The 23,040-nt window shown below is 38.8% G+C and overlaps 1 protein-coding gene across 7 annotated transcripts; it reads right to left on the bottom strand.

Moving 5' to 3' along the window:
• Positions 1 to 2,740: 2,740 nt before the first annotated feature.
• On the bottom strand, positions 2,741 to 22,950 carry SLC35A5 (solute carrier family 35 member A5). Of its 7 annotated transcripts, none has more exons than XM_049710324.1 (7): positions 22,593 to 22,950; positions 21,792 to 21,940; positions 16,758 to 16,856; positions 15,246 to 15,376; positions 12,656 to 12,723; positions 5,504 to 6,284; positions 2,741 to 4,234 (listed from the first exon to the last, which is right to left on the bottom strand). In XM_049710324.1, exons 2-7 carry the CDS (start codon positions 21,919 to 21,921, stop codon positions 4,166 to 4,168), a joined length of 1,278 nt encoding a protein of 425 aa, XP_049566281.1. In that variant the 5' UTR covers positions 21,922 to 21,940; positions 22,593 to 22,950; the 3' UTR covers positions 2,741 to 4,165. The 7 variants fall into 7 exon arrangements, with proteins under 7 accessions (XP_049566281.1, XP_004272140.1, XP_033288053.1 ...); XM_004272092.4 differs by having other exon boundaries at positions 15,246 to 15,379; positions 22,593 to 22,946; XM_033432162.2 differs by having other exon boundaries at positions 15,246 to 15,379; positions 22,748 to 22,945.
• Between the last annotated feature and the right edge of the window lie 90 nt (positions 22,951 to 23,040).

Consider the following 23,040-nt stretch of genomic DNA (forward strand, 5'->3'; position numbering starts at 1 on the left):
ACTAGAAATTAACAAAAGTATGAATAAAATCCTCAATGACACTACTCTTGACTCGAAACAGAATTAGAAAAAATAACAATGATAATGCTATATTTTAAAGTCTTTGGGGACTGGCCTGGAGTCTACTTACTTCAAGGAATTTTTCTACTAGTTATAAACATGTTCATTAACAAGCAAGAAAGAAAACAAATACATTTGAAGAAGATGGAAAAAGAACAAAACAAACTTTAGAAAAACAGAACATAATAAATTTTAATAAAGTAAAAATTAGAAGCTGCTCATTAACCTATTTTTTAAAAAACCAAGAGACACCATTCATACACAAAATCAAAAATGAGAAAGAAAACAACTATAGTAAAAGAGGAAATAAGTAAAAGAATTATGAGCATGATTCACGAATTCCTGTGCAAATAAGTTTGAAAATCTGGATGGTTAATTTTTTAGCAAAATATTGAATATAAATGATCAAGAGTGAATCAAGAAGAAGAGAGGAGGAAGAAACAAAGACTGTTGTAGGGAAAAAAGTACTCCTCAAAAAAGTGCCAAGCCTAGGCAATTTTATTTGTGAGTTCTTTCAAAGCTTCAGGGAACACATAAAGCTGACGTTTTTAAAATCTTTCCGGGGCATCGCGGCCAATGGGAGTTGGCAGCTTGACGCACACCACATCCGTATGGGATTGTTAGGGACATGGGTTGATAAATCCCAGCAGGATTAAATGCATTACCAGCATTGTCAGCAGGTTTCAGTTATCTTTCTTGGCAGAGACAGGATGGTGCTTGAAGCAAGTAAAATAGCAAGTGAGGACAGAAGTTCTGCAGATCTGTTAGGGAGTTTACTGTGATTCCATTTGAGCAAAATATCATCTTCTCACTAAATTCCTATTTGAATTGAAAATGTACTGCTTTTATAGCTTTATACTTTAATTGTAAATTTGTTTTGGTTTTCATATAAAAACTATAAGAAGTTTATACTTTATGTTCATATGCATTTAAATTACAGTAAAGTGAAAAAAAGGTCAACACTGATCTGTGAGAGGTTTTTTTTTCCTTTAAAGGAGGGATATATATTACTCAGTATTAGAAAGTCTGCTCTCGGCTTTAGAGAAGGAAAACCACTCTCTTTCCTTTGGGTTTGACTTTCTCTGCCCCTTCACCATACTAGAATGGTAAGAGTTCGCAGGAAAAATCAGGACTTAAGTAAAAGGAGAAGTTGCCAAGGAGGACCTGGGCTGTGTCTGGTCAAGGTTGGGCCTGTACAAGAGCAAAAGGTTTCCCTGCAGCCCCACATAGTCTAACCCAGGTCACCAGCAACAGGGCTTCCACATGTGGATTCAGATGCAAAAAGCCTTAGAGTTATAAACAAAGTAACTCTGCGCTGAGTCTCCTCTGCATATAGACCTTGAAAACCTATGGCAGCAGGACACAGTTGGCCAAGCATTTGGGATCTGGGTCTAAGCCATCTTTCCCTCTATAACCAACAGCCACATCCTGCTTCCCCTCAGGATTAGGCACATTGCTGGATAGAAGTTTGACCCTAGGACCAGTGACAGAGCTGGAATCAGGTCACTGTAGGCCATACTTGTGGTCCAACCAAAGGCTATTCAGCTCATTAGTTGTAGGTCAAAACTGCTTAGAAGAGAATCTAAAAATAGGAAGGGACTTTAGAAATCACTTAGTCCAACTTCTATACCAATGATGGAATCTCTTCTAAAACATACTGCTGATACAATCTCTCCTTAACACTTCAGTGATTGAGAATTTACTACTACTCTCTACTACTCTTCAGGAAGGCCTTCTCCATTATTGGAAAGTATCATTTGTTAGGAGAGTCTTCCTTATAAGGAAAGAATAACCATCACCCTATAACTTGTTCTTTAGAACAGGAAAGAAGTCTACTTCTTTTTCCACATGACACTTGCTCTCCCCAGATTACACACTTGATCCAAGAGCACCTAAGATGATAGGATATGGTTTCTAGACCTCTCACCTTCCAGTTACTCTCCTATTAAAATAGCAGCGCCCACAAAATACAGTTGTCCCTTGGTGTCTGCGGGGGATTTGTTCCAGGACCCACTGCGGACCAAAATCTGAGGATGCTCATGTCCCAGAGCCGGCCCTCCATATCTGCAGTTATGCATCCGAGGATTCAACCAACCGGTGATTGTATAGGACTGTATTTATTGAAAAAAAATATGCATATAAGTGGACCCGTACAGGTCAAACCCGTGTTGAGGGGTCCAGTGCATCCACATCAGAACTTCACATTTTAGTCCCAGCTCCTTCCCTCTCTCTACTTAATTTGTAAATTAAGATGAGTAAACCTTCCTTTGGGCAATAAATGCTTTCCTGAAAAGGAGGGTGAAAAAGCAACTGTAAATGAGAAAATCAATCTCCATGAATTAGTGGGATCTGCTATTTAATATATCCCGTAGGCAATACCTTCACAAGTAATACTGTTGCAATTTTATGTGTTTAATAAGTATGTTTTATATGCTATATTTCCTAAAAGTGAGGTCTTCCTATAGCTGATTTTCTTTACCTTAAAATGAATTGCCATAATAAAGTAATCTTTCTGTTTCACATTACTCTGATGGAACGCCTATGATAAGGTAAAGTTTTGCTATTCTCAGAAGTCAAGATCTACTGAAAAAGAGACAGTTTTAAAAGTTCTTTTGAAATTACGTTTTGAAATTAAAAATACTCTGCATTCCATCTCATATAACAAAGTGGCAACACAAGGTAAGTGTTTAATAGTTATTTTATTTATAAATTTCCACCAACTCTTGCCATTCATATTGTTCTGGATATCACAGATGGATTATGTAATAGTATTATCTTATATTTATCTGTATGAAATTTAGGGGAAAGAAGAGATGTACAGACTGCATGAAAACGACAACTTAAAGCTCACATTTACAGTGTAGTGCTCTATAAACACACAGGTCTATTAGCTGAAGCCAACACTTGTCCCATCACCATCCACCATATGGCCTTGGGCAAGTCATTTCTGTTTTCTCATTTTTAAATTATCTATCACCTGACTTCTCTACCTCATAGACTCAACTGGATGCATGCAAAAATACCTCAAAAAATACCATGCAGTTTAAGGGTGCAATATGGTTACTATAAAGTGCTTTATTTATTACTGGCCTTCCTCTTTTTAGAGTAATACTATTCATATTTCAGTAAAAGTCATTTGTTTGCAAAGTGACTCTTTTAAAAGAACTCTTCAGCAATAGTCTTACTGACAACCTGGCATGATTCTGAAGCCAGTGTCTCAACCTTTAGGAACAGAGTATGATATAAAGATATAAAATAGCCATAAGTTCTATTTAATAACTAATAAAAGTGGCTTATTAGTTCTCCAAAATAGAGTAATTCAAGAGTCATGTGGTCAAACTGAGGAGAAAAAACCCACCATAGCTCGTTTAAGTGATGTAAAACACAAGTGATAACTGTGGGGACTGGAAACCAACTTTCACCTAAATGGAAGCTTATTTGTGTAGAAAAACATCAAAAGACAACCACTAAAAATAAGATTTCCCACAAATTCCTAAAAATTAAAATTCTGAGATTTTTGTTGAAAAATTTGCTTCTTTGGCAAAACATTTAGCACAGACTACACTACTCTCAGATCAATGTTGTGGCCGGTTATTAAGGTCCTTCAACCACATTTTTAGAGTCTCATTGCTTTTTAATTACAAAATGACTATCTCCACGGCCTCAAAATTCAAGGGTCAACCTAGGTGATATTTATAACGATAAAAAAGGGAAGACTATGGCATGCAGAGCAGAACTACACAATTCTGAAAATCTGGCAAACTGATCTCTATTTGTATATTTATAGGGTACAGCTAACATGATTATTACAAGTTTTCTGGAATGGAGGAACAAGGAAAATAATCTGCAAATATATCTTGACCTACTAAGTACCAGGCCATTAATGCAGTCTCCATACTATTATTCTTACGTCAGTTCCTTAGAACTTTTTAGCCTTTGGGTACTCTAAGCTTTGGTTGGAATTATTTAGGGAGCGGTTAGATATATGCAAAGAGTTTTATGCTTTAGAAATGTTCTTGGTTTATCAAAGTGGAAAGATAAATATCACACATGCTGAAAATGTGAAGGTAAGGTTTATGAGAGCTGCCAACTATTTGGGTACCAGTTAGAAAGCATCTTCATCTGATTCAATATCACTCTTGGGTTTGGTAAGTCTCTCCAGTTCTTCTCCATCCTACAAGGAAACATGAAATCAGTAATTAATTAGGACAAAACTAGAAATGTCCCATTTTTAATGATTACTAAGGAGAAACCTTACTAACAAATCATGGATTTTATTTAATTAAACTATAATCTTGTTAAATGAAATTAAATAAATAAGTTCTTGGAAAGTTAACCGCAGGCATACAATGAGATAAAAAATTGGAATACACTTCAGTACATTTGAATTTCAAAGTTAACAAGAGCAAAGTAAGGAGCGGCCTCTGCTGGTCTTGGAGGGAAATGACTAAAGGCTGCAGAAATAGGTATAAACTAGGCCTTGTTACCTACATTGATTTTCTTCTACCTAAAAAAGTAGGGCAAGCAGTGTTATTAGACTGTTGGAAAACAATACAGGATTTCCAAATCTATATTCTAACTGATATCAGAGCAGCCTTCTAATTTTTTCATCTTAAGAATCTGTTGTAAATATCATCAGTTCAGAGGCATTACTGAGGGAAGCTTTGCCATGAACTGTATCTAATAAGAAATAGGTTAACTTTCCCGAAGAGTAAAATGTTCATTGTGTGAACTATCTCATATTTTGTGTTGTCATGAAAACTGTAAATTTAAACCTAGATAGAGGACTCCATTTCATGTTTTATTTAAATATATATCTCGTAACTTGAGCCTCCAAGAGATCACTATGCATTTGCAGCGATCCTTTTGGGAACCTTGGGAACCACCGTCTTAGCGAGATAAACAAGGTTGCCCTTCTGGCACACTCTGGTTGACGAAAAACTACAGCGAAAAGAAAGAAGCCAGGCTTTTGACTTATATTTAACAAGACTTACTAATGTCAAAGATCAACTTTTCTTACGAATGAGGCTTGTTTCCCCAACTACAGTGGGGTGGAAAGAGTAATGAATGGGTTTGGTACCAGTTCTTTCACTTACTATCTGTAACCCAGTTAGCCTCTCTGAGTCTGTTTCCTCACTTGTAATACTAGGAGACTAGACAAGATAACCTGTGATGCATCTTCTGGTTCTGTGACTGTAATATTCTATGATACAACTAATGCATAAGGTCCTTGAGACTGTGATTTATACTTTTTCTCAACCCCTGACAGCATTATCATGAGCCCTTATACATAAGGAGTCCAACAAATGTTTGTTGAACGGTAAGTCACAGAGAGATCCAATACGCCCTGTGCCAAATCAGCACTGATCTATTTCTTTTCTTGTATAACTACACTTTGAATTTGGGAAGAACAGGCAAAAATGCGGCATCGTCACAAACTTACCCCACTGGAGCGCTCCCAAAGACTGCCGCTTAGATCTCGGATCCTTTCTTGCCTAGGTGCATATTCCAGACCTTGAGGCTTGCTGGCATTATAAATAAATATGGAGAGAAGAACTGACGGGGCTTCTATGAAAAACTCCAGGGAGGGCCTGAAGTCAAAGACCAAGACAGACACCGTTGTGATGATGACAGTGGTGACCTGGGCCATCAAGACATGGAACATGTTATCCAGGAACTTCAGAATAAAGGCCACTGAGAGGCCCTGGAATGCAGTTACAAAAATAAGGGCTACTGAAAATGCATTGTGGCCATAAAAAAACCCACAGTTCTTAACCTGATCACGGTTACTGCTCTGAAGGCCCAGGGTCAGCCCATTAAAAAGAATGCCAAAGAAATAGAGTTTGCTGTTCTGTACAAAGATGCTTTCAGTGAGCTGGTTCCCTTCCTTCAGTATCTTTTCATTATAGATATTGGCCATCGAAGAAATAAAACACTGGACTATAATAAGAACATGGCCCAAGCCAAGACGGATATGACTGAAAACCCTGGCCGTGGTGTTCCACTGAGCTTCAGAAAAAGTCCACTCCTTTGCCGTGCAATTGTCTTTTCCGGAGCACTCACTTCTGAAAAGAAGACAGGAATTGGATGGGCTGAAGAAGGCATCGTGATGAAATCCATGTCCTGCCAGGTTATGCTGTGAGGTCTCAGTCCCAGAAGTGAGGGCCACAATAGACAAAAACAAAATCAGGAGGGAAGCCCACTGTATCCAGTTTAGATGCCTCCTGTTCAAAGATGAAAAAAGAGATTTTAATACTGGTCTTTTTTCCTCCTCCCCTATCAACTGTGTCTACTGAAAACTCAAATCACTTGAGTACTTGGTGGCATGAACCATACTGTTTTTGCCTGCATTCCCCACAATTCAAGTTCAAAGGAAACCCGTCAGGGTGTGTCTGCTTCTTGAACTTATTATTATTATTATTTTTTTTGGTACGCGGGCCTCTCACTGTTGTGGCCTCTCCCGTTGCAGAGCACAGGCTCCGGACGCGCAGGCTCAGCGGCCACGGCTCACGGGCCCAGCTGCTCTGCGGCGTGTGGGATCTTCCCGGACCGGGGCATGAACCCGCATCCCCTGCATCGGCAGGCGGACTCTCAACCACTGCGCCACCAGGGAAGCCCTTGAACTTATTTATTTATTTTTTGCAGTACGCGGGCCTCTCACCGCTGTGGCCTCTCCTGTTGCGGGGCACAGGCTCCGGACGCGCAGGCTCAGCGGCCATGGCTCACGGGCCCAGCCGCTCCGTGGCATGTGGGATCTTCCCGGACCGGGGCACGAACCCACGCCCCCTGCATCGGCAGGCGGACTCTCAACCACAGCGCCACCAGGGAAGCCCCTTGAACTTATTTTTTATCTGCTTTTATAGTAGCTGTCCCTTAAGGCCATTCAGTCATTTCTTCTCATTTTAAGTTTCCTTTTAACCTATAGGTTTAACTAAGCCTCCTTCCTACCTTGGGAACTGATCTTAGATGTTTGGTACGATCACTTTTTAATCTCGTGATAAAATAAGTTATAGCAGGGATTCTCAATCTAGTTTCCATGAACCAGAAAAAATGTGACGAGCTTAGGATATCTGTGAATTCTTGCAGTGTGTGCCAAATCTTCTACATAGGTGAATTCCTGGTCTTCCCCACCCCCACCAGGTGATCCTTCAAAGATCCGTCAAATTTTCAAAGGTATTCATGACCCAGAAATGATTTAAGGAGGAAGCTAGTTCCCAGATTCATGGCCTGATCATAAAATATTATACAGCAAACTGTTTGATAAGGCAAGGAAAAAATATTTTCAGTGTTTCAGTTGATGAAGTCCTAACAATGCTTTATTTATTTCTTTATTTTTCCTAACAACAAACTTTTCAGATATGGAGGATGTGATGATTATTATTCCATTTTGCAAATTCATTCAGTTCAACAGACATTTAATAAGCAGCAACTATGTGCCAGGCACGCTGGGAAAAGAAAAAAGACTTGGTCTCCATCCTCAAAGAATTTACACTTTAATACGGAGTGAGCCATGGAACTAAATAATGACAATATAATGTGTGACATATGATACACAGAACAATTGGGGTACACTGAGGAACAACACCTGAGTCTGGAAATAGAGTCAGGTAGTGCTTCGAAGAGGAAATGACACTTAGGCTGAAAGATGAGAAATAAATTGAAGTTTCTCATGTGAAAAGGGAGTTGGCAATATACCCAGGAAGAGGCAAGAGTCTATACAAAGGCTACAAGAAGGTACATTGACTAAGGAAAGAGGGGTATGGGACTCAGGTGGGGGCATCCAGGGAGGCTTTTGGGGGGAACACCTTCAAGTTTGAAGATCGATTAGTCAGGTGGAGAAGAGGCACACCAAGCACAGAGAGTAACATGAGCAAAGGCAGACATGTAAAGCAACAGGTGAGAACTGAAGTTGCAAGAATTTTGGAGCCTTTGTTGAGCACCTACTATGGGTCAGGCAGTTTCCGTTCTAGAGGAGGAAATGGTTCTCAGAGTTTAACTGACTTCTCTAAGGTCATGTATTTATGAAAGAGCAAGGAAGGAGTCTGAGCTATGGTTTTGTAAGTTCTCCTCTGGACCAATGCACCTCTTAAGTATAATTCTGAGTTCCCAGGATGCCTGTACAGGAATATGTGTCTGATTTCACCAATGTTTCCATAGAGCTTCATGCTGTGAAACTGCTAACTGCACAGATAGCACAGGCAGCAGCACACCTGTGCTCCCTATATGTCTTCTTGTGTATACACTTTCATATAACCAGATCTAGCATGCAGTGATGAGACCAACAGAGCCTTATAGTCCATGAGGTCAGAAACTGTCAGCTAGTCACATACATTTCTGAAGGTGCAGGTGGTACACATTTAGTAGTAGAAAGCAAATGGAACAGAAACCGAAAAGACAGAGATGAAAAATGGGTGCTCAATTTATAAAACTCATTATATAACCAAGTACTATAAGTCAAGATAAATGAGGCAATGATATACTCTACAGGTCCTTTAGAAGTTTTCAATTCTGACGGCTATAGATCTTCCACTAATATTGACATGGAGAAAAAAGAATCCAAGGAAATAAAGCCTTAAATAAGCTAACCGGTAACTACTGCAAATAATTACTCATTCAAGATAATGTTCTAGGAAGGTAAAAATTATTAAGGATTAGGGTGAAAACAGATTTTTAGCAAAGAAAATAAAACAATAAATCATCCTATAAAGGCAGCTGAGGATCTGCACTCTTATAAATGATGACTGATTAGGCACGAAAGAGTTTGAAAAAGTTTGCTCCTTACCGCTTAGGGGATTCAACAGTAGAAACTCACTTAACCGACCTCTCCACTGCCCCAGTAAAACATTCAGATTGATGCGCAGAGCTGAATGCCTCTGGCTGGAAGGCTGCTGAACCTGAAGGCCTCTGCTCCCAAGTGAACTGTTTGCTCACAAAGAGTCTCTGTTCCAAAACGTGTTTTTGCCAGGTGACCTCATTATTGTAATTATATATTTTAATGATTACAGAAATCATAAATTATGAGTGAATGAAAAGGATTGCTGTTTTCATGAAAACTAAGTTGAATGCTTTGGGAGGACAAAAGGCAAATCTCAAGACAAAAAACCTGCCTTTGAATTAGGTACAGGTAAGTTAGTTTAAGCTTAGGGAATGAATAATAAAAATTCAGAAGAATCTACTTTAAAAATATACTTAAGGCTTGCTCCACTATAATGAAATTGAAACCAGAAACCACAGACGATGTGTAATGAATGTAGGTTCAAGCAAGAAAGAAGCCAAAGAACTCCAATCAGCAAACCCCACACGTATGCAAAGGAAAGGTTGCACTTTGAACCATGGTTCCACTTTGAACCATCAAAAGAATGATGAATCGACACTTACATACCTTAAGTTAAATTGTCTAAAGTATATATATATATTTTAAATGACATCCCTACTTTGAGTTTTCCTAGTAACTCAACAATTAGGTCCAAATTGTGTCAGATATGAGCATTTCTACCATATCTGGTGGTAAACCAAAGCAGAGCAAGAAAATATTTAAGTGGAAAGACATAACTTTTTACAAGAAACCATGCATCATAACTTTCTAAATAGCACAAAGAGTGACCAAGGGCAGATTTATCAAGGGAAATTATAAATATTTATCAAGTGAATGAATGGTTTTGGAGAAATGCTTGTTATTACTGAGTGGCACTTTTATTTTTTCTGCTGGTTCAGAAAGTAAAGTTCACCGTAACTTCTAAGACATCCAACATATGTTTCAAAATGTGTTTTTTAATAATTTTTTCCCTTCCCTTTGAAGAAATCACAGAAACTTATATACATTTTTTAGGTAAAAATAAGTGCTGGTCTTGGTTTCGCTCTCTAATCTCCCAAATCTCGATGTTCAGGCTGACATTATTATTCCCTAAAGCCTAGCAAACAAGATTATACAACTTTGCCAAGCCTTAAGAGCAAACCAATAGGGCTTTGAGGCATGCCTGCCACATTTCCACTTTGAACCAGTAACTATACTTCAAGGAGGAAATCTATGCATTCACATGGGGTTTAGAATAAGACATTTGAATGATGATACTTTTCACTTTTTCTCACTTTCAAATTCTTACAAGTAAGTTTTACATTCGTCACTGGACTTATTTTTTTCTACCTGTATAGCCTTATATCCTTTACCTGTATGGGAAAGGTTATTTGATAGCTCTGCTAGAGGCAAGTATAAGACAAGAGCTTTGATATTCTAAATGAGTTATTTATGGCAAACAAATTAAGAACTTGTGATAGAACTCAAGCTATTCTTAGGTCAAAATTTTATTGCCACGGGCAAAAGACCATCAAATGACTCATGAAGAGTAGATTAAATAGGGAAAAACTAACAAACAACATACACTATCACCAACAAAAAGATCAAAATAGAACAAAGTTGATTTTAAAATATAATAATAGGTAATACTTAAAAGGCATTCCCATAAAAGACATTATTAATTACCACATTTTAGCTTCACTATTTAGAGTAGCTTCAAGTGCTGGTTTGTGAATTAGTCAAACTAAGACCCATTCTGGGAACTAAGTGCTTGTGGAAATAATAAAAATGGAGTGCTTTTATTGTTTCTTTAATCTAAAGAACTTCTAAGGATTCAAAACAGAGTGGTATTAACAACAAAGCAAACACATGCCTAAGAATCCATATTACTGCTTTGAATATTAAGAGGTAAAATATGTTAAAAAAAAAAAAGTTTGAACTGTAGTTCATAACGTTGTTTGCCCCTCTGCCCCCAGCCTATCCACCTACACTCCCTCTTCTACAGCCAAAGGGAGCTGCCTGAGGGCTGCAAAATGCTTAGTGGCTCTGGGTTCCAGGCACAGACTCAGCCTAACTGCACCTATCTCATGGGGTCATTGTGGGGTTAAGTCGAAATAGGGTAGAAAGGCCCTGAGGAGACCTTAGTGTTTTCTAGTCACTGGTGGAGAGCATCCCCGCGCAGCTGCCCACATGGCAGTCGGGCCACCCTGGGCAGGGCTTTTCCAAGTGCCCCTCACCTTGGCCCACAGCCCTGCTCATGCTCTGGGGTCATTAAAAAAAACAAACAACTCTGGGCATAGCTAGAGCCACTAGCCAATTTCAAGTCAGGAAATACCTTTAAACTTCTCTTTGGTAAATTCAGTTATTAATTTAATTTTGACATAATACTTATGTATTATATAATAACTTAAGTATAATACCATGTGTACTCATAAACTGTCACTTCACAGGAAAAAAAAATTTTTTTACTTGAAAAAAAAGTGAAAAAAAAGCCCCAAACAAAACAAAAAAATTACATGTTTTTGAGACCATCACTCCCCTATTAATAGTGAGTATTTTATTGTGTGTCAGAGACAACAATTATTCCTTTATGGAAGTGCATCCCTAATTTTATCACAGGAATCAATATAAAAATATGATTGCTTACATATGTTTTCTCAGAAGCCAACTTTTATCCTACAAAGTGACTTTCGTGCTGATTTTAAAGACTTTAAAACGTTTTTTTGGATTAGCATTCTTTAACTTGCTAGTTGAATTGAATTATTCTCACAATTCATAAATAAAATGAAGAAAGTGATAGCAAAAGCAAATTTCAGTGACTCTAAAATTTAAATTGGATGAAATGCTATGTTCATTTTTTTCCCATCTCTTACATTAACTATTAAATTGAATGTTTCCTCAGGGTAAAAGAAAACCTTTCAAGAATTTCATATAATTTATGTACTGGATGCATCATGGGATTCAACAAATAACTACTGAGTGCCTATGGACCAAGCCCTTCATCCTTCTGTACACATCAATTATGAAAACACACTATGACACAGCACATTGAGAAACAAATTAAAAAGAGACTGTGAATGTAAAATTAAAATAAAAACAATCACAACAAATATAACAGAGAGTTAATTTTATTTTCATCATCATCATCATTAAATAACAAATTAAACTGGAGTTAAGTACCCAGATCCTGTATCACCTTAGGACATTCTGGCCTTTGCTTTGCAGCAGAGCCTATCTAAACTAAAAATGTTTATTTTATTCAAACGTTCTCCTGGAGATGAATTAGTGATAGCACTTGGAAAGTTTAATAAGTTCACTCTTATTAATTGGAATTTTAACTAGATTCCTCATGCAAATCCTCTGCCAGTTAGAGCTTAAATCACGTAGTCACCTCAAGGAGTTTAATAAGGAATTTGCCACTTTTTATCACCTCCAAACTCCAAATAACAAATATATTAATCTTAGGAACTTCTTGGTTCCCTATTAGTGTACAGAGAATCTGCAAAAAAAAAAAAGCTATTGACTTCTTTGTTGAAAGTCTGGCACTAAAAATTAAAATAATTAAAACCCAATCATCTCTTGTCTTTTGAGATGCTAAGAAAATACATTTCAAACATTGAATCGCAGAGGATTTAGACAGGCTAACACTGCAGCTGCTTTCCAGATGGGTTAAACAACTTGCCCAACACACAAAGCAAATTAGGAATAAAATCCCGGCCTTGGGATTCAGAGGGTATATCATCTGAAACAAGGCGGTACCATTTTAAAGTATGATATATGCTTTCACAACAAGTTACTTACTTCAGCACTATCCTGAATAGAAGAGCTGTTGTTATAATGCTAAAATTTGAGAAGATAACAGCCATGGCCTAGAAAGAAAGAGAAGATAGAGTTACAATCCAAGCAAAGCACTGACCTCAGAAATCTCCCAGCTTGGTGCAAGTTCACCTGACAAAAAAAGCTTTTTGGTCAAAATCCAGAGGGGTTATTAGGGCAGCTACTTCACTAGAGGATTAAATTCTATTTTTATTGCTTGTTAAACTTACGTAGATATGATCAAATTATTGTACAGGCTTTGAAAATGTGCTGAAATTCAGCAAATGCCTGTGTAATAATCTTTATGTGCAGATCTGGAAATACGTATAAACTCTATAAGTTTAGGTCCAGAAATAATGGTTACAATGATTATAAAGCATACTTTTTCAAGCTCTCAGAGACTTTTAACACTGATTCTGTGGGTAGAGAGAAAGCAAGTACTGTTAGGCCCATTTATACATTAAGAAGATGGAGGTATAGGTTTTTAAGCGTTTTTAATGCTCTAGGAATTAAATCAATTTATACCTGGTTGAACTGTAGTGATTCAATACCAGTGATTCACTACCAAACTTATATTTGACAGTCCTTTGGATTTATTCACATTGTTCTAAACACTTAGAAAGGTGTTAGCCAGATTTTATTAAGGTTTGTTTTTGTGAATTTAGTCAAATTTCACATATGAAAATATTAATCTGAACATATATACATTTTGGCCCAGAAAATGTGAAATTTATCACTGCCCCCATAATTGGATCTGACAATATTAATAATTTCTAAAAACAAATCCTACTGCCTTCCTCCTTGCTGTCACTTTAAATTGACCAAGCCTAAAGAGTATCCACAATCTTATGCAACCAGCAAACATGACTAATATGCAGCTGAATTAAAGAAATAAGAGTAAAATCCAATAACAACTAGCAAAAATTCCAAGAATACAATATTGCTCTTTTCCTACTGACTTTTATGGGAACCATTATTTTAAGGTTTTCTTTGCAGATGAATGCTTGTGAACCCCTGGTTAGGAGACAAGTAAGAGGAGATAAGAAAAGTACGTGGCTGGTTAAGAGTGGGGAAGTGGCGGCTCTGATTAATCAGTTACAGCGCTGCTGCTGGCCTGGAGAATTGTGTCCACTTTGTCCAGGCAATAGTATAGAACAAATAAAATATCACAGCTCTTTGCCCCCAAACTTCCATGCATCTCTATTTAATTCTTTCCAACGAGGTGTGGGCATAGCACTACACAGAATATGTATGCCAAGTAATTTATTTTGTAATATCTGTGGTTGTACACAATCAGGAAGGAAGAGCAAAGCAAGAAGCTGTAAGAACAGGAAGTTGCACTCCTGCTTTGGTACTAGGGGTTTAGCAAAGGGATATAAATTTAGAGGTAGTCTGTTGGATGCAAATAAAACACAACAAATATACACTTCTTGAATGTGAATAATTATGTTGTTGGGAGGAATTCTCAGATCTGAAAAACAAAGTGAAAGAATTTAGGAGAGGACACATTTTAAATGCAATGAACTTTTACTAAGAAAATGGATCACAGAGCTGAAAGCAACTTCATGTGATCCCCTGGCCTAGGTCCTTACCTTTGGGCCGGTATGGTAACACTATTCTATTTTACAGAGCGGTTTGGCCTTGCCTGGTTCTAATCTTTTAAATTGTGCAAAAGAATCAAACTCCTGTTTTCTACCTCAGTGCCCTCTTGACCCCTCCTTTTCACCCCACTTTCATACTGATTTGGATATACTTAAGAGGCTGCAAATAGAGGACTAGTGTCAACAGAAATTCTATTTATGATCAAAATGCCTGAACTGGCTCTTTAAAGAAAATTAAAACACATTTTCTTAAATGTGGCAATAGAAACCTTCGTTTTATAAAATGAAAATATAGAGGGGAAAATATACACGTGATCCAAACTGAGTAATAGGTAAAAGCAGAAGAGACCAAACTTTAATTCTGATTACTAACAGCTCTCTAAATTGGCGTAGGGGATGCCAGGGGAGATGAGAAGTATACCTAGTATTATCAGTTATGGATAGCAGTTAGATTGGGAGGATATAATCTCTACCCTTAAAGAACTTGGTTAAATGACAGGACTAACAGAAAACGAAAATCATACCAAAAGAATACATATACACCACATTAAAACAAGTGTAAGAAAGAGCGGTACACTGAGTGTATAATTTTCTGAGTTACTCATGGGAGTCTGCTTGGAGGTCCTGGATGTTGAGATTAATACTAGAGGTGGGTGACCACAGGATGGCTCAGAAAATAGGCAGACTGGTTAAGGTTACACAGAGAGAGATGGCTCTAGATTCAGTGGTCAGGAAGCAGCTCCCACACATCAGTCAGCACAGTTTAATAGTTATCTTTCACAGCGGAAGAGTCTTGCAAGTGGATTGGTAAGTCAGTGCTCAGATAATTCTGCTCAAACCTCAGGAAGGCCAGTGAGGCAATGAGAAACTAACAGTGCCAAGGAAAACGATTAAAAAAAAAAAAGAGAAAGGTTAGTTCCAGGATTCATTTCTCTGTCTTTTCAATGCTATCTTCTTTGTCATTATTTACTTACAGGCTGAAGATAGGAAAGGACATAGAAGACAATCAAATTATCCAGGAAATAAAGAAAGGCAGGAATGGACCACTTCATGAAATTAGAGAATTCCTTCCAGGAACCACATCTCAAGTTTCTATTTTGATGATCTTCTAAAGAAAGAAATACAGCAATGAATATATGAGCTTGATGAGAATGCACATATTTTTAGAGAAAGTAAATTGTATTTAATTTCTGATATAATTCTTTAAAAGAGACTTAATGAACATGCTTTCATAAGTGACTATTAGCCTTGAGAAATCAAGGACTACACATGATTCCATTATGGTCTTTCTTCACCCCACCACCGTGCTCATCTCTGACAACAGCAACACTTTAGGAATATTGATTTTCTTAGTTCCTGCTAACTTGAGACAGACGTATTACTGAAGAAGGCAACTCAGGACACACTTATGTTTTCTCTTACTACTCTGAGCATAAAGCCAAGAGAGATCAACAAGTTAAAATAAGTGGAACAAAAAATGTAGCGTTCATGCTGGGATTTTTTTTCCTGGGGCCGGGACGGTGGTGCTGTGGTGGGTGAGGGAATCAGGAAAGGGAGATAACTAAGTGAAAGTTTATATACAGGGGAGTAGAGAAAATTAACCTTTGCTCATCCTAGTATGAGTTATTCTCCTATCTCTAGGTTTACAAAAACTTAAGAAGGTACTATAACAGAGAATGTAAAATAAAATGAAAAGATAGAAAACAATTTAAGTCTAACCCCTGTAAATACTTCATGAATTTCATGAGATTAAGAATTGTATTCCACTAACTAGAAACTCTGCAAAGATTGAAACCTCTGAGAATGAAAAGACAACTTCTTGGGCAAGCCCTTTAATAGTGTAAACTCTATGTCTACCTCATGTGGGAAGGTGGATCAAAGTAGTAGAGAGAGCTAAGGTTCAATAACTGGAGAATTAATAGCCACAAAAGGGTACATACTTTTGATCTGAGGAAGGATTAGTACCCTTATTTGATACTATTTGCACCCTTATTTGATACTTATTTGATAGTTGATGAAACTGGAGCTCAGAAAAGTAAAATAATCTGCCCTAGAATACAGTCTCTCTGACTCCAAAGCGCTATGCTATCCCCCTAAAGGCAATGGGGATTGTTTTGCAGTATGCTACATATCACGTCAGACAGTAGTGATTTAGATAATCCTGAATTTGAACAAAAACTAACTCGCTGTGTGACCCACCACAGGAACAAGTCAAGAGGCAGCACAGTGGACGGGACGCTAGGACATGTGGGTTGGAGTCCAGGCTTTGCCCCCTCCTACCCAGCACCACATTAACACTTACTACTTACTCTCTGAGTCTGCTCCTCACCTGCAAAACATGAGTAATCATATTTCTATTTGTATCTTAGTATCCTCATATATAAAATTAATGGGCTAGACTAACTGATACAAAATGTTCCTTTCAGTTCTAAAATTTTTTGATCCTGTGATTTTTAACCAGTATATAATACCATTTCAAGACTCACCTTTCTTTAGAACCCAGAATGACACAAGCACACAGAAAACCAGCTTCACCAGTTCTGAGCACACATTCACAGTAGTTGGAAGATAATCATATTTGTTCTCTGAAATGTAACAGAAATGTTTTTTAATTATAAATTTTGCTCTATATAATGCTTACATACAGTAAATAATTTAGAGCTGTTTCTAAACTTAAAAGTTGGACTTTAAGACTGGTTATATTGGGCTTCCCTGGTGGCACAGTGGTTGAGAGTCCGCCTGCCAATGCAGGGGACACGGGTTCGTGCCCCGGTCCGGGAAGATCCCACATGCTGCGGAGCAGCTGGGCCAGTGAGCCATGGCCGCTGAGCCTGTGCGTCTGGAGCCTGTGCTCCGCAATGGGAGAGGCCACAACAGTGAGAGGCCCGCGTACCGCAAAAGACTGGTTATATTAAACTTCATCCAGTTGGTTTTGGCTCTTTTGGATTTTTGAATCAATTCACCTAACGTGAATTCCCCTTACCTCATTGAGCGTTTTATTATCCTTGAAATTGAGAGATATGCCTCTCATGTTTTCCTTCGAGTTCCTGAAAAATGTGTTGAGGAGGCTAGGGCTACAGGCGAAGAAAGCTTTGTGGCATTAGAGATCACCTTCTAAGTTGACCATTAACTAACAATCAGGGCCTGACTAATCAAACAGCTATCAATCTAGGTGGCTGAATTATTACCCAGCTCATGATTCCTCTTGTGTGACTTGTCTGCCTTGCTTAAATACACTCTGTCTGTGATATTCCCTGAACTCAGAGTTTTCCTATCTGTTTCATATCATGGTACACATGGAAAACAGTATTTGTTAGGCACTCTGGGACAAACAGTATGTTGTGGTAACAGAAGGAAGCGGCTTGAGGCAAGAGGCAACTGGCCCAGGGCTCTTCGGTGGACAAACACACTGACACATCCAATCCCACTGACCAATCAGGAAGCTATATCCCAACCTACAAGTCAATCTAATTAGGAAATGAGGTTTGGTTAGTATATCTTGACTTAGCTGTTATTTCTCTCCTTTTTCTAAAATGCTTACAAACAACTTGCTCTATGATTTTGCCAAGGACAAACATAAATTTTATTAGTTACTATTTTGAGGAATGCATTTTCTCAAAAATATTTACTTGTTTCCCTTGGTTGTCATATGAAAAAACTGGCCAAGTACAAAGGAAAAAAGCCAAGTACAAAGGAAAAAAGCCAACTCGACATTCTTGCTCCCCAGAACACTCTTTCTTCCTCTTTTCTGTGGTTTTCCCTGACCTTCACAACCTATGCATAATCAATCCTTTATTCATCTCTGATCCTGTAGCACTAGTGTAAACAGATAGGGTAGGGGGTCCCCAGAGAAAGAGAACCAGGCGTGGCTTTCTGGACATAAGAGAAGCCATTTTTGGCCTAAGCCATCTTGTGACTTAAGCCTGGCCATAATGCTGGTCCTTGAACAGGTCTCAGTAATTAAGGATCTTAAGGGAACAAAAGAATGCAGGAATAAACTGTTATCCAGCAAGAGAGTGACAATAGCAAAGATAATATATCAGTTGTAAAGACTCCCAGTTCAGTTTCAATGGTAAAGATGAGCCTGCATTGCTCAACCACCAGATCAACTAGAACTGGATGATGATGCTGACCTTTTCTGACCCTCCTGACTTCAATCAACTAAAGCTGGATTCTGTCAACCACCCAAGCCCCTTCATAAAATGCATGTACCCTTTAGCTTAAAATTTCCCCAATTTTGCTGTTTGGGAAGACACTGCTTTGGGAAAGATCCCTGGTGTCCTCCTTACTTGCTACAAGTAATAATAAACCCTTCCTTCTCCCGATCTTTGGCTTGGTTGTGTCTTTTGGCTCAACACCTACCAAGAGGTGAACCCTGCTTTCGGGTAACACTACCTATAAACCTCTATAACAGTACTTGTAACATTGTATTATAGTTATTTTTTATGTTGTATGTCTTACCCTTAAAATGTAAGCTTTGAGGCTTCCCTGGTGGCGCAGTGGTTAAGAATCCGCCTGCCAATGCAGGCGACATGGGTTCGAGCTCTGGTCCGGGAAGATCCCGCATGCCGCGGAGCAACTAAGCCCATGCGCCACAACTACTGAGCCCACGCACCTAGAGCCCGTACTCCGCAACAAGAGAAGCCACCACAATGAGAAACCCGTGCACCGCAACGAAGAGTAGCCCCCGCTCGCTGCAACTAGAGAAAGCCCGCGCGCAGCAACGAAGACCCAACACAGCCAAAAATAAAAACAAACAAACAAATTAAATAAATAAATTTTAAAAAGTAAGCTTCTTACAAGACAGGGATCATGTCTTGTAAGACATCCTAAACCTGGCAGTTAAGTGTTCTGCACTTAGTAGGCACTTAATTGGCTGTTAAACTTTCTCCATTATTCAAAGCTCAGTTAAAAACATCTCTTCCTCCCTCTTCTGAGCTCAAAGTTATACTGAAATCACATTTCCATTATCCTCCAACAATACTTTGCTTTACTTTCTAGCACGATACACATGAGCAAACATGCACGCACACAAATGGGGGGGGGCTTCATATCACAACTTTCAAACTCTTGTCACTGCTCTTTAAGTCATTCTTGCTTTTCATCATTTTTGTTTTTCTCCTTGCATTTCTCTCATGGTTGATCCCGTATCGTATCACAGCATCATGTGTGACCTCTCTCCACTCTTCTGCCCACACTTCAACCTTATCTACGCCACATTCATCCTTATTGGTTTCCCTTCACTCCCAGAGAGAGGAGCCATGGCCCCACTGTTTACCCATTCTCCCCATTAAAACCTTCCATTCTCTTCAGGGGCTTTGCTCCAATAATTATTTCCTCGGGCTTCAGTATATCTCCTTTATCTTTCAATTAACTGGCTTCCTCTCCTCTCCTACAAATATGTTCAAAACTCCCAACCAAAAAAAATAAAATATAAGATCCTCCCTCTCCAGCTACCATACCTCCTCCTAATCTCCATAAAAGTGTCAATATTCATTATCTCCACTGTACCCACTTTCCACTCAGATCTTGCCCCCAAGCAGTTTGGTTTCTAATCCCACCACAGTACTCCAACTACCTAGTTCCTGAGATTACCAAACATCTTCTAATTACTAATTCCCAAGAGTGGGTTTTAATCCTTATCTTATCCTGATGTTGCAATTTCCTCCCAGTCAAACTCCCTTCTATAAGTCAAGTGCATTTAGTTCTCTCACCTCTCTAATTCCTTCTTAATGTCCTCTGAGCGTCAGCACTCCTGTTAAATGCTGGCATTCCTTGGCTCTTTGTTATTTTCTCATTCTGTGTGGTTACCCTGAATGAGCCCTCCGCTCCTCGAGTTTTAAATGTCAATTTAATATAAATGTTTCCAAATCTGTATTCTGGAACATTTAATGCTCACTAAACATGTCCATATGAATGACTATCTCCTATTTATTCACTTAACTGGCATTTCCTTGACATGTGTGAAGTGCTAAACACTGCAGGATACAGCAGTAAACAAGGACACAGCTCCTGGCCTCATGGAAGGTACAAGAGCTAAAACTGTTAATTTCTCTGAGCTCTGTCCAACTGCTCTTCCTTCCTTAGTCTCCATCTCAGTTGAGAACATCATTGATCTACTCAGCATCCAAACCAGAAACCTCTGAACTATCCAATACTTCATCTCCTTTAATCTCCACATTCCACACATTCTCCAGGTCTTATCTTTTCTATGTTTAGAATATTTCTTGAATCTATCCTCTCTTCTCAATTCCTACTTCAAAAGCCTTGGTTAGTTTTCATCATCTGTGGCTTGAATTTGTAATAACCCCCTAACTGGCTACTTCTCTTCCCCTTTAATCCATTCTCCATCCAGCTACCATAACAGTCTTTCTCATCTTAACCTGCCGTTTATATTCCTCCAAGTATTCCTTGTCCCCCAGACTCTAGGGCCTAGAGAATAAAGTCCCAGATGCTTAGCATGACATATAAAGTCCTCAGCGCTCTGATCATTACTGCCCTCTCTGGCTAAGCACTCCTTCCCCCCTCGTCCAAGTCCTTAAAACTTTTTGCTCAGTAATTCTGAACTACACATTCTCACAATCCATCCTGCTTTTTTAATACATCTGTTCATTTTTACAGGCTGTTGCTTCTGTTTTGAATACCTCTGCCCACCTTGTCTTCTTGTGGATCAACTGTCACCTTATCAGGGAAGTGTTCCCTGACTGCTTCACAGTCCACATCATGCTCTCCCAGACAGAATATATCACTTTCTATGTAAAACTACCTCTGTATCTTTGGTATAGAACTGCACTTATTATACTGTATTTTCATGATGCATTTACATGTATTTCTCTTCTAATAAACTGTGAATTCTTGAGAATAAAGTCTATATCTTGTGCACTTTGAACTCTGCTAGTAATATCTAGCCCAGCCCCTGGCAGAGAAATGTTAACTGAAAAAGAGACTTATGTACACATCTGACTCCCCAGGCAGACCATTAACGATCATGATGTCATGATTTTACGTGTACTCAATAACTAGTGAGAGGTTCTCAACACAATTTTGTGGAATTAAACTGTTTAAATACAAATTCTTACATTAAGAATAATAAAACATTTCCTGAGTATGTATTTATCAAAGCTAATAACCTGTACTGCTCCACTGATTATGTAGTTAAAATAGTACCTCACAAACCCCAAGTGACCAAATGTATCTCCTATTTCAAAATAAGTTATAATATATATTGCTATAGGCCCAGAAACACCTGTTGATTAAACCAACAGTCAGATGTTATGATCTGTTCTGCAAAGGTTTTGATCCTGTACTTAACTGACCCAAATTTCACTCAGCATCAAAAATTTTTCTTGGTAAGGAATGACAGTTTAAAGAACCAAATTTAAACATGGTTTATCACTGACATGAAGCAGAATACTTTAAAGGGTATTATCCCCATTTTATATACAAGGGAAACTAAAGACAAGAAAGATAGAGTGTGATTAGATGGCAGTGCTCCATACATATTCCAAATCTTAACTTACCTTCATTGGCTGAATATTTTACAAGTAGGATTCGACTGGAGCTTAAAGCAATGAATATGGCCCCCAGCAGGAATGTATACATTGCTGAAGAGGAGCTTAACACGGGATGACCACAATAATTGCTTTCCATTCCACTGTTTTTTAATTGCCTTAAAGAGAAGAACAAGTTCATGAGCAACCCTGCTGGCAGATTAAGCATAATGCAAATACCACTGATTTGTGAAGAACAGAAAAGGAATTTTTTAAATGTCTGGTTATGCCTATACCCAAAGCAAAAAAGTTGGGGAGTACAAGGGAAACTATGGGGAAAGGAAAGAGTCAAAATTTGATAGGAGGGGGAACTCTAGAGATTGAAAAGGCAAGAGCCAGCTTAGAAGTGCTGCCAAAGGTAGGACATTTTAGGACTGCAGGATTCTGCAGAAAAGCAATTCTTTAACTTTCATTCTTATGAGCAACTTTGCTCTAGAAGATAATTTCATACTTGTATTTTTCTCCTCAGTAGCAGTTTTTCCATAGGAGGAAGAAAAAGAGCTTGATGGGAAAGATTTCGTTACAATAATGACCGAAATAGAAATATCTGAAACACTGTGTTAATTTATACTGAACTACTGTTGGAAGTAGAAGACGACTTAGAAATCAATGGCTCTAAGGCCCTCTTTTGATATGTTAAGGCCATTAAACTCCAGGTCGGGTAACTACCCAAAGCAACCCAGAGTAAGGATAGTGCACAGTGCCTGGGGGATTGGTGAGAGATGGGCTGGAAATACCAATGCCCACAGCCCAAGGTGGGCGTAAACCTACCAAGGCCAAAGAGACACCTCCCCTTCTCGGGAAGAGCAGCTTTCCCTCCACGATCTAGGAACGCCTTCTTGTCACACATGCGCAGGAGGCATCTCGTCTGGGGCACCCTCCCCTCAAACGCACGCGCACTTCCTTGTCCCGGGGGGCGCGGTTACCTCGGTCCCTTGGAAGAGCTTCTAGTGGAAGAGCGTACATCCTAAAGCTAAGACAGTAACTGTCTAGGTCCGCAGCAGCAGCAGCAGCGGTAGCTTTTAGGATCCATACGCAGAGAATCTATGGGAGGAAAAGAAAGGCGAATAAGCCTTTGGACCCGACCCTCCTATTCCGGAACAAAAAGCACAATAACTACCCGACTGAGCAAAAGCGGACCTGGCGCCCATTGCGCAGGCGCGCTCAGTGTTACGCTTCCGGAGGGAGGGGAGAAGCGACCCGATCCCGCCCCAGCGCG

The sequence above is a fragment of the Orcinus orca genome, chromosome 5 (genome assembly GCF_937001465.1).
Source record: "Orcinus orca chromosome 5, mOrcOrc1.1, whole genome shotgun sequence".
NCBI classification, from domain to species: Eukaryota; Metazoa; Chordata; class Mammalia; order Artiodactyla; family Delphinidae; genus Orcinus; species Orcinus orca.